We start from the raw sequence: 12476 nt of genomic DNA on the forward strand, positions 1-12476 counted from the left end.
TACAAAAAAACAAATGGAAAACTGAAAAGTCATCAGTAAAATGTTGCTTCAACAGTACAAAAGAAAGACTTTTTGCATTTAATTGTGACTAGCGATTAAAAGTGGATTTATTTTGAGAATCCCAAATGTACAAAATCATGGGTTGATCCAGGTCACCATCAATATCGACTACAAGTCCAAATTGCTTTAGAAAGAAGACAATACTCTGCGTTTGGTGGGATCAGAAAGGTGTGGTGTATTATGAACCTTTAATACTGATTGCTACAGCTACTGACAACAAATAATCAATTTGAACCACTCTTTGATCGTAAGACATGGCAAGTAATTTTGCATCATGATAACGCACCATCACACACTTCAAAACCAGTTGAAGACACATTAAAAGATCTTGCTTGGGAAGTATTCACCTACTCACCATATTCACCAAACCTTGCTCCTTCAGATTACCACTTGTTCTGATTGATGGCACATGCACTTTCTGAGCAGCACTTCAAAATGTACGAAGAAGTGGAAAATTGAGTTTCTGAATGGTTTGCCTCAAAACAAGAAAAGTTCTATTGGGATGGTATCCACAAATTACCTGAAAGATGGGGAAAATGTGTAGCTAGTAATGGACATTACTTTGAATAAAGCATTTTGATGTTTCTCTTGAAATTATTGTGTTTTCTTTGATTACAAAATCCTCATTATTAACCGGTACACCTGGTATGATGAGCTAACAATAGATTTTCCTGAAACTCAATATTGTCAGTAAATTCTTGAGAAAACATATTAGTGTTATTTACTTGTTTATAGTCTCAAAATATGTAAGTAGGCATTCTATTTAGATTAACCAGGGTAGCTACTGCCTGCTAAATAAATATGTAAGAAAATGTTTGGTAAATTCTAGCAATTAGTGTCTGCTCATCTTGTGAGACACTTCTTAATATGTAACAAAGCACTTTCTTATAATTACATTTAATTAACATGTAATAAACATATTAAAGGATAAGTGAAGTTATATTTGAAGGACACTTTATTTTTTTCTGACTATATGGTATAAATGGTGTTCTACTTGGCAATCTGTCAGCTTTTATTTGATGAGGGTTGACTTTCTACAAGGGAACACCAGTATTGAACTAATACAGTAAGAGAGAATGCTGGTATGTGGAAAACACTGATCACTTGTGAGAGAGAATGGGTCTTTCCATCATAAACAAGTCTAGTTAACTCAATCATCTCTCCATTTCCATTGTTGCCTCCACCTCTCCCAATCCAAGCCTGTTACTATTGGATGACTAACATTTTCTTCTATGTCTTCTTGTTTCTACTATCATTCTACAATCTATTCATCATGTGCTATTCAGAGCAATCTTTCTAAAATGTAAATCAGATTATGCCAATTCCTTGATTAAAGTATTTCACGTACCATTCAAGTCACTAGAATAAAATCTAAATTCCTTCGGAATCTCTTCATTATGACCCCCCCCCCCAATTTCTAATTTCATTGGCTTTTTCCAACTACCTCCCACAACATACACACAAACTCCATTTTAGGGGTATTATTCTTGTTTAGATTGCTAGTGTATGACATACCTAGTCCTGCTTCAAGGCTTTTGTACATGCTATTTCTTTGATCTGGAAGGGTCTTTTTACAGATATTTGCATGGCTGCCTTCTTAGATTTCAGGACGTATGTTTTCCTCACCACACTTCCAGGCCATTTTCTCTGTCATACACATTTTTGTCTATAACCTTTACTTTCCAAAGTAATCTTAATGTTTATTTACTTGTTTCATGTCTATTTCTGCCTCAAGAATGTAAGTTCTAGCCTGGCCAGTGTGATTCAGTGGTTGAGCGTCAACCTATGAACCAGGAAGTCACAAGTGGATTCCTGGTCAGGGCACATCCCCTGGTGATGGACTCGATCCCCAGGGGGGGCCTGTAGGAGGCAGCCAATCAATGATTATCTCTAATCCTTGATATTTCTATCTCTGCCTCTCCCTTCCTCTCTAAGATTAAAGACAAAGCCACAAAAACCTGTTTGTTTGGATTTTTTTTAAGAATGTACAGTGTCTTGATTCACTACCATATCAATTAAAGTATATTGAGTGATCAACCTACATGGACATGTCAGTGTATGGAATTGTTTACTCGTCTCCACTCTTCCTCATTTCTCTTTGGCTATTTTTTTTATGGTAGGAATTCAAGTCACTACAGCAACCATAAATAGAGGATATAGATATAATGACCTGATCACTTGCTTGTATTAACATCTTGCTGTAATGATGATGCTATACCTCCATCTTTCCAGATGTTGCAATATTCTACCCCTATGTGAGGTTTATAAAGCACAGCAGCAATGTAGATGCAGCATTAGTTAGCAATGGCCATCTCCTTATACATGGTGGCAAAATGGGCAGTCTATAAAAGAGGAAGGTACAAGGGCTAATGAGTATGACGTTTAAGAAATAATAAGGTGTATATATGAGAATAAGTCTTCAGCAGCTCAAGAATTAAAGAGCTTTTGAAAACTTGGACAGATCTAAGCACTGATACCTACCAAAACAGAATGAGTGAACAAAGAAACAGTAGACCAATATGATAACAATGAATCACAAAAGCATGAACTAAAAACAAACCATAAAAGAGCAATTTTAATTGAGCAGAACATGGATTGAGTGTTTTGTATTGCTGAGGGTTCTACAGTAAGGATTTGAACAATATTTAATTGACTTGTCACTGATAGATTTTGTTAGGCAGTGGGACACGTGAATGAAGCTACTGTATTCAGAGGAGCCAAATTTCAAAGGAAATTCACGCAAAATAGTGCCATGCTTATGCGCATAAACTGAGATACTTGAACATTGTTAAATTAGGATGAAATCATTGAGAATGTCATAGCAGGAATCCTAAGGAGAAGTATTAACAATTCTGTGTTTCAGGTTCATATGGAAATGCTAATACCACTTATGAAAGTAAAGTACGGGCTTGGCATTATTATGATTAAGACCTTACAACTATAGAGATGTAGAGGGGTATATTAATAATATTATAGACAAGTTTAGCATAAAATGTAAGCTGTGTAGCTAAATTAGCTGTATATTCCAGTCTGCATCTGGATTTCTTGTGAGCCTATTACCTTACAAAGCTAACAGGAGAATAAACCTTCCATGCTTCTTAGGGTGCTGAGACATTAGCCAGTCTTTGTTTTTTCCTGCAGCATTTGTCCCTGGAGAGTGCCCAAATCTTCTAAAGCCTCTTTTAGAATGGCAGTATGTTATTTTAAAGTAGTAGTTAAGATCATCTTACTTGGGCAATGATGTCTGTTTCCCATGGCTAACAGCCATACTTGCCTCACAAATAACCTGAAAGTATGTTCATTTTTGCCAGCCCTCTTGGAAGAATGTCTATAGTGGTTTAAAGAAAAATAGCTTATATAAATTTCAATAACTCACCTACTTGTTTCTTTCTCGATGTTTCTTAGGAAAGCAAACAGAGGAGTCAATATTGGAGTGGTTTTGGGGGATGACCATTAGGATGAGATAAGTTACTCCATATATAGTGACTATTTAATTCACTAGAATTTATTAGATTCTATTAGAGGAAAGAAAACTAGGAAGGTTCCTTAAGGGGAAGGACTGCAAAGGGGAAGGGTTCTGGGAGGCATAAAGTTGAAGTGGAAGTCGCTATTACACCCACAAATAGATTTATTATTTTGGAAATGATGAGATAGCCATGTGAGTCGCTTGGACAGTCAATCATTTCTCTATTCTTATATATATTATAGAGTGTCCCCTCTGTGCCAAGGGTTGGGTTTAAAAGTTATACGTGAAGTGCCACCTGGACGTAAATGATAAATATTAAATAATTAACTTACATAATAAACATCATGATTTTGAAATTGTTCAGAAATCCAGTCTGAATTATGGAACAGTCTAAATTAGAGCATGTTAAAAATGTAGTCTTTTTTTGTGTGTCTTCCAGAGCACACAGTAAGTCAATTTAGTTTAATAAAAGTTGGCAGGAATTGGACTTTATTTATTGAAAGTATTAAAAAACTTTAATTACATTATTTGATTTTTTTAGACAATATGAACTTATGATTTTATCCTCTTAGGAATGTTAGGCATGTCTATTACAATTCTGATTATAACCTGATTTACTTAATACATCCTTTTCTCAGGATGTTTGTACAGACAAGCTCCAGATCTGATTGCTTTGCTATACATTCCACATTCCCATTACTTTAGTATGACTTATTTTGTACCCTAGTATGTTAAACTTTATGCTTCATCCTAGGACCAGACAAGTCCTCCTGGAGACTTGTGATTACTGGTATAAGCATTAGTCAACCACCATGCACAAATATTTCCTACAAATATTATGCTACCACCCCACCACACTTCCTCCTTGCCTGAAAAAACATATTTCTCTCTCATTCAAAGCATAGTCCTCTGATACAAGAGGATACTCTTATTTTTGATATATCTGATCCATCCCTTCAGCGTCTCTACCATTGGGGGTAGAAGATCATACCATTCATCTAGCATCATTAATGGAAATATATGTCCTAGTAGCCCCAGTCCTTTGTGTCTTTCTTTTCTTCCTCCTGACATTGGAGAAACACCAACCTCCCAAAGAAGGTATTACATCCAAGCCTTTGTCTAAGCCAACCCTTCATCTCTAAACCTCAGAAGAAACCTATGGGTATTTTTCAAGACTGTTGGCAGTGGTGGGTGGAGGTGGGTGCTCTTTTCCCTGCAATCTTGGCAGAGACTTATATAATTTGCATCTCCACTTGGAAGCTAATTTTCCCACTGATATTGGGAACTACAGAATTTTTTTTTTTAATTCAGCTAACCACATAACCATTTTTTTTCCTGTGGAAAAATCCATTCCAAGTTTTGACCATCTGAGTTAAAATTAGTGGTGAAACACCATTGGCATATTATCAGCTCCAATATAGCACAGCTCAGTTTATATAAATGTAATGTGTAGTACAGAGAAAAATGGACTCCATCAATCTTGAATTTTTGACAATTCTGTTCCTGATCCTTCAAATTCTTAAAAAAACAAAACAAAAACAGTAGGTTTTCCTTTCCCCCCTCTCATAATATAAAATAGTGTATCTGCCTTTTAAATTGATAAAATGTAGTAGATAAATACTTTGAATATTCTGTGGAGACAAGGCAGGTGTCAGCGTAGTAAGTGTCTCCGTATGTCTTGTATTCTAGAGGGCTTGAGAAGAATTCCTAAACATTTCAGATATCCTTGGCTAATCATTTGTGTGAGTAGTGTGCGTGTGTGTGCGTGTGTGTGTGTGTACTTGTATATAATTGAATATTTAGCTGCCACCATCTTTGTCATGTCAATTAAACTGGAGAAATGGGTTGCCTAAAACAGTCATAGAAAAGATAATTACAGTTCACTCTATAGCATTTTGTACCACTTCATATTTTTGCATCATGTTGATGTCTTAACTATTCAAATAAAATTTAAAAACAAAACTAGAGGTCATTGGCTGGTCCATTTTGTACCCTCAGTGTCAATTCTGAGGGGGGTGTCTAATAAACACTTTGAGGCTCCCACAAGAGTGACTAATAGCTTTAGCCCCTGTGGCCTTATCACTTGGCTTGACTCTTGGAGTAGAAGGAATAACAAATGATGGGAAACTGCCATTTACTGGAGTGCTGTATGCAGCCTTAATGTCACCCTGTAAATGACAAGCCTTCTGATACAAATTGCCTTCCTCGCTTATGAACATTTCAAGAAGAAAGTGCCAGTAGATACTTGGGTAGGCACAGCAGCATGAAGTTGAAACAGTCATCCTTAATACTGTCCTTCCTGTGTGGGACTGCATGAAGGTTTCCTGGAGAGTGAGGTTGATTTAGGGATCAGGGATCAGCTGCTGAGGCTGGCCCGTGGAAAAGACAAACCAAGCATTCACACCCCAGACCACTCAATACCAGCATTGTCTCCAATCCATCTTTCATAAGGGGGCTCCAAGAAGGGGTGGGGATAAGGGAAGAAGAGAAAATAAACCTTTTTAATCCTGTAAGTGAAAAGGCAGGAGAGAGGCAAGGAGGAGCAAGCTATGAGCATGAAAAGTCAGTTGCCAGGAATGTTTAACTTTGAAATCAACTTTGGCTTTTAATTTTAGCCTCCATTGTCAAGTTTATTCCCTGTTTTACATTCCTCATCCCATCTTTCAGCACAGGTCCCCCTCGACCCCCCATGCTTTCCTGCCCTTCTCTGTTTCACTCCCTTCCTCTGTCACGCTTTGCCTTCTCTTCTTCTCATCTCCTTTTCCTCCTTTTCTCCCTCCCCCTCTCCTTTCCTGGACTCTTGCTCCCATTCTTTTATAGCCTGAGTCTCTCTCCTTGTCCCTTTCTCTTGCACAGTGTCTCCAAGCACCATTCCCTCTTCTTAAGGAAATCAGCCAGACCTCGAATGGAGCTGTTGTCCTGACAACCTAAAGGTGCATCAGGCTTTCATTGAGGCTGGCGCTGCTGAAGGGGGCAGTTGTGCGAAGCGAGGGGCCACGCCAAGGGGCGGGCGGTGGGAGTGACGTGGAGGGGCTGTTGAAATCGGTGTGGGCAGGGGGAGGTGCTGAGCCAAGAGAGAGAGGGAGGGACTGAAGAGAGAAACAGGAAAGGGAGGAGGGGGGAGAGAGGCTCTGGGCTGCTGCCACTGCTGTGTGGGTTTCTTTACACTCCCTGCTGCCACCCGCCAGCCCGGGAAAGTGGGTTACAGAGGGAAGGAGCTCAACTCAGACAGACACTGGCAAAGGAGCATCCAGCCCCGAATAGACTGGAGAACACCCTCCGCTGGCAGCCTTCTCTTCATCTTTTTCTAGAGGGCTTTATATTTGTACTCTCTCTCTTTTGAAATTGTGTTCCTTTGACTTTCACCCCCTTTGCTTGGGTTTTATGAGTGCTTTGTTAAGACTTAGAGGGAAAAGAGACTGAGCGAGGGAGAGGGACAGAGAGAGGCAAAGTGGAAAGGACCACAAACTGGCTGAGCCGTTCTGCCTTTGCTGTTGATGAAAGCCCTCCGTTGGTGAAGCCCCCTCGGCTCAGCAACACGCACACCCTCCAGAGTCCAGGACCCTCACCTCGCGTGGCCACCATGGTCGGCAGAGTTCAGCCTGATCGGAAACAGTTGCCGCTGGTCCTACTGAGATTGCTCTGCCTTCTTCCCACAGGACTGCCTGTTCGCAGCGTGGATTTTAATCGAGGCACGGACAACATCACCGTGAGGCAGGGGGACACGGCCATCCTCAGGTAGGGCTCTCGGGCAACTTTTCTACTGTGTGTGTGTGTGTGTGTGTGTGTGTGTGTGTGTGTGGTGTGCGTGCCCGCGTCTGTGTGATCTCCTTGAACTCCAGCTCCTCATGCTGCAGGCGTGTGTGTGTGTGTGTGTGTGTGTGTGTGTGTGTGTGTATGTCTTTCACTGACTGGCCGAGGTATCTGCCAACAAATTTCAAGGGAATTCTTCGGTCCCTACCAAGGACCAGGAAGGTTGGTTAAATGTTGTTTGGTTCTGAGGACCTTGTTTCTCTCACCAAGAAAAGGCTGGCTTCCCCTCTGGTGTTAATGACTTCTGGACAGTATTCTTGCTTTTGCAATTGCAGATGCTTTGCGCTTCAGAGTTTTGTTGGGGTTCCTTAATTGGAAAGAAGAGTTGTTGAATTATGGCTCTGAGAGAGTGGTACACATTGCTGCATCCTCCATGGTGTGTGTGTGTGTGTGTGTGTGTGTGTGTGTGTGTGTGTGAATAAGCACATCAGGACTCCCCTCTGCCCAGCAGGAGTCCAATAGGAGACTTGATGTAAGCATCTTCTAATTGACATTGAGGCAATAAATCAATCTTAGAACTTTGGTTAATTACTGAGCCTTTTCTGGAATGTGGATAGAAATCAACAAAAAAATAAAGAGAAGAACAAGAAGAAAATAATAGAACGTGCAAAATTGCAGATATTTAAGAATAGGAGTGTTAAGCACAGAGGTTAGGGGAAAATTAACCTGGCATGAAATTGATATTTCAAGTTGGTTACTGACCTCCAAGTCTTATCTCTGTGCAGCTCTACCAAACTCTGAAATAAAACTTGGGATTGAAATTTGGAAAAGAAGAGTCCCAAGTCCTTAACAGTTTGACCCCTGTAAGGGACAGTGAGCTAGAGAAACTCGAATAGAACCTAACCATAATTCTAATTCTAAAAAGCTTCAAGATTCTTTTCCTGTATTTCTCTTCTTTCTAACCCCCGATACCTCCTGTACATACCCCTTGTCCTTTTTCCTAGCTTTCCTTGAATTTCCATCAGATTCTAATAAAAATTTTAGAAAAAGAATGAAAACAAAAACTGTTCTCCTTAGAGAGCCTTTAAAATCTCATTTCCTCCAAATAAAATGACCCAGTGTCAGTTTGTCTATCTAGATAATGTTGCTTGTTGTGGCAATAAAACCCCAGTATACAATAGCAAATAAACCTCTAATCTGTGTGCAAGGAGCTGATAGTGCATAAACCCTGGGGCATCAGGGAGCAGTTCTGTAGCAGAGCTGCCTACAGCAGCAAAGTTTTCTTTCCTTTTCTCAGAAATAAATTTGGTTGGCTGTCACAGTGTCCTGCTTTGGGATCTCTATCCTCGTTAGAGAGGAGTGTGTGTGTGTGTGTGTGTGTGTGTGTGTGTGTGTGTGTTGCTGCAGATGTAAAAACTCAGGAAATCCTAATGTGTAAGTACTCCTTCATTTCCTGAGCATTGGATGATTATGAATCCCAAAGATCCTACTCTCCAAAGCAGATTTTTTCTTCCAGCTCTCCAGCCTTGTAAACCTGCCTGCATGATTTATCCACATGGAGTAATAAGATTTATAGAGTAATTTATCTGTTTGCAGAGGGATTTGGACATGGTGCAGATAATGTTTTTCCAAACACATAAGCATGCTGTCTTCACGCTAGCTTTACACTCCCTGACATCATTAACCCTTTGCTAATAAAGCAGTGTATAGAAATGTGTGCCATCCTAGAAATATTTTTTCACTGATTATAAGATTGAGTATGGGAGAAGTGAATACCCTGGATGTCTAAGTTTTTATTTAAATGTCCATGAACTTTGTGAGTTCTTCCTACATCAGCAACACCTATATCCTGAGCTATTGGTAGCAAAGAGTTAGATAAGCCTTGAAATGTTAATTCAGAAAGAAAAAAGAATTCTTATACTTCCATATACTATATGCATAGAAGTCTGTGTCTATGAGAGCCAGTCTCACTACATACATATCTATATATAATATACACGTTGCTTTTGTGTGTCTACAGCTCAAAAGAAATGGAGGTTTTAAGCTGTACACTTTAGTAGACATTACAGTGTGAACTGGGGGAAGTGAGAAAAGAGAATAAAGATAGAAGCAGTTATTCCCGAGAAAAGGGAAGATAGACTCACAGAGCATGCAAAGTAGGCACCTGTGAGAGTCCCTTGCTTCCCCAGACCTCTCACCTCATGTGCCCTCCTTTTTATTTCCCTTGCCTTGGACAAGGCTTTATTTCTGGGTTGGTGGAGCTTGATCAGAAGTAATGAGAGAGAGAGAGAGTTCCCTTTGTTTTTTCAGCTGACCTTCTTCTCAATCTCTTTAACTGAATCCAGTAAGCTTTGTGGGTCAGTTTCCTGGTGAAGAATGGTGCTCTTGCTTTCTGTTTACAAGTACACCCTGGGAAAGGCTTGCTTCTACTTTATTTGTGACATTTTACTGAGAGCATGTGCTTCCAGGGGAGGAGAGGAAGCAGAAATTGATTCATTGGAAGCCACAGTGGATGTTTGGCACTGTGAAAGTGAAGGGGGGAAATCCTCCCTCAGTGAGCGTGTGGCTCTGAATAATCTGAAATGGCATCGGGAAGCCAGGGTGGTTGGTCATTCTGGTGGCCCAATGACAGAAGGTTGGCCAACCGTTTCCCTAAAACATTTAGCTTTACTACCTTATATCCATGAAACGAATGTGTGGTTTGTTTGTTGTTGTTTTTTGCGTGTGTGTGTGTGTGTGAGAATTGATGCTCATTTTTATATAATTATGATATTTGATGTAAATATCCATCTTGCTAGGAAAATGCACACTAGTCTTGGGGTCTTGTTCTGTACCTTCTTACTTTTGGAGAAAAATCAAGAGTATAGAATGAAGATAACAACACCAAATGGAAAGAGAGATACTCTCATGTATGTAAATTTAACCTTGTTGTTTGCCAGAGAAGATTGTAGAACTTTATTGGGTCCTTTATGAGATTATTTAAGAGCTGAAGGAAACCACAACACCATCCTTCATCTCAAAGGCAAAGAATCAAAGCAGTGGCACCTGGGGATACTTCCAAGGCCTTCTGAGCCAGCATTTGTGTTTATATTTGTATGAGCAGTGAAGTATGTAATGCACTTATTCACAGGACTTCATTGATGGGGAGTCTCGGGTATATTTTTCAGAACAAAGCCGTCCTGACTCACTGCCACCCCCTATCAGTGTAGGAGTCCATCAGTTACTGGATGGGATTCTACCACCAATCTTTCTAACCCTCTCTCCTTGCTCGCAGGCACCCATACAGATTCAACTCCTGGTTTATCTTGGCAGGTTGAAACTATGTAGGCTCTCTTGATAAGGGAAAAATAGAAATAGATAATGCTCCAATCTAATCTTTAAAATTTAATTTTCAACAATCTCACAGAGTATATTTTCAGTATCAACAGCATATATTTTTAAGATAATTATAAAATACTTGATCTCAATGTATTTGTTTTTAAGGTAACTTACTCAAAATTATAAATGCATGTATATCTGAATATATAGCATAAGTACATATATGGTAAAATGCAGGTGTTTCACACTATTGTGACGTTCAATATTTTGAATTTGAGGTATGGAAATTTTATTTATTTCACAATTCTGACTCTAGTTGATGTTTGTGGGATATTATAATACTTCCTATGGTGATGACACTTTTCTCATTTAAATGTAAATGTACCTAATAAGTGTTAGCTCTAAGAAACTTAATATCTAAGTTTATGATAGTTAAGTTTTCAAAAATGTAGGTATTTTTCCCCTGCATGTTTCTAGGGGCAAAAGAAGAATCAACACAAAAGATGTGATTAATTGACCATAAAATGTAAACGTTTTATGCACATTTCAAGGGGAAAAAGTGGTTTCCCTTCTATAAGGCTTCTGGAATGCATACATTCACTAAGAAAGTATCAACACTCAAACAAACTCCTGACACAATATGTGGTTTTCTGTAACTTATAATTCTCTATGTGAAAACAAACTTTGTGGGCATGGGTCTATAGAGAGAACTTGGAACAATCATAAGGTTTTTTGTTTTTGTAACTACATCACTAAAGGTAATCAAAATATATTGGTTATTACTGATATTTCAAGAACCATCCATTGTCCATAAAATATTTTATTAAATATATCTGGTCAATAATGGAATGTAGCATACTGTGTATTATCTAGGAATATGGCATATTATATACATGTTTTTAAAGGATGTTTAGGATGTTTATGTTCCTGAGAGTTATATCATTTGTTGTCACTTATGGCCTGAGGAACAAATGCAGATTGTGATAATTTGTTTTTCTGTAAGTACAAAACACCTAAATACTAACACACACACACACACACACACACACACACACACACACACACACATCACATCACATATTAAGGTGATTTCTCTGTTTTATGTAATTTGACTTTGAATGAATTATTTGTAGAATTGTGGTGCAAACTATGAAAAGTGACGGACTCATCCACAAAATCAGTTGGTGAGGTTTAAACATTGTGTTTCTTTAATCTGGTTCTATATAATAGCAAACTCAGGCAAAAAAGGATTAGTGCATTTTGCTGTGGTCTCTCGGAGCTCCGAGTAAAAATGTCTGTGACTCATCTGATAGGCGGTGGCCCAAATGTGTGCTGGTCCCCTCACTGTCACTACCTGAGCCTTAGAGAGCTCTTTCCTTCAGACCATTCCTGGGGGCTTACGACCATTTGCCCTGTTCTTTTCTGAGTGCCCTGCCTGTTAATTTGTAAGACTCAGAAGATGTGGACTCCATTTTGGATCTATCCTTGCATGCAACATGACTTTGAGCAAATTCCGTAAATGTTTTGAGCTTTTTAGTCTCCTTTATAAAGCACCTAAACTATCTATTTTAGTTACTCAAAGGGGTTGTTTAAGGAAGCTCATAAGAAGTAAAGTAGGAAAGTTTAAGTATTAGTGGTTTTCCAACCATATGCAGCCAGTTGTTCAGACTTTAGGCACATTTTTTTTTTTAAAATCAGTGTTCTTAGTCTTTTTTTTTAATATATTTTATTGATTTTTTACAGAGAGGAAGGGAGAGAGATAGAGAGTTAGAAACATCAATGAGAGAGAGACATCGATCAGCTGCCTCCCGCACATCTCCCACTGGGGATGTGCCAGCAACCCAGGCACATGCCCTTGACCGGAATCGAACCCGGGACC

General features: G+C 39.1%; 1 protein-coding gene across 2 annotated transcripts in view; it reads left to right on the top strand.

Annotated features, from left to right (window-relative positions):
• The first annotated feature begins 6624 nt into the window (after positions 1-6624).
• LSAMP (limbic system-associated membrane protein) overlaps positions 6625-12476 on the top strand; it is a 640116-nt gene continuing 634264 nt past the window's right edge. Inside the window, exon 1 of one of the 2 annotated variants that reach the window (XM_006773572.2) lies at positions 6625-7264. In XM_006773572.2, the coding sequence (XP_006773635.1) occupies positions 7110-7264 (155 nt within the window). In that variant the 5' untranslated portion in view covers positions 6625-7109. The remainder of the gene's footprint in view (positions 7265-12476) is intronic. The other variant, XM_006773573.2, reaches the window with a different exon arrangement.

The sequence above is a fragment of the Myotis davidii genome, unplaced genomic scaffold, assembly GCF_000327345.1.
Source record: "Myotis davidii unplaced genomic scaffold, ASM32734v1 scaffold201, whole genome shotgun sequence".
Classification (NCBI taxonomy): Eukaryota; Metazoa; Chordata; class Mammalia; order Chiroptera; family Vespertilionidae; genus Myotis; species Myotis davidii.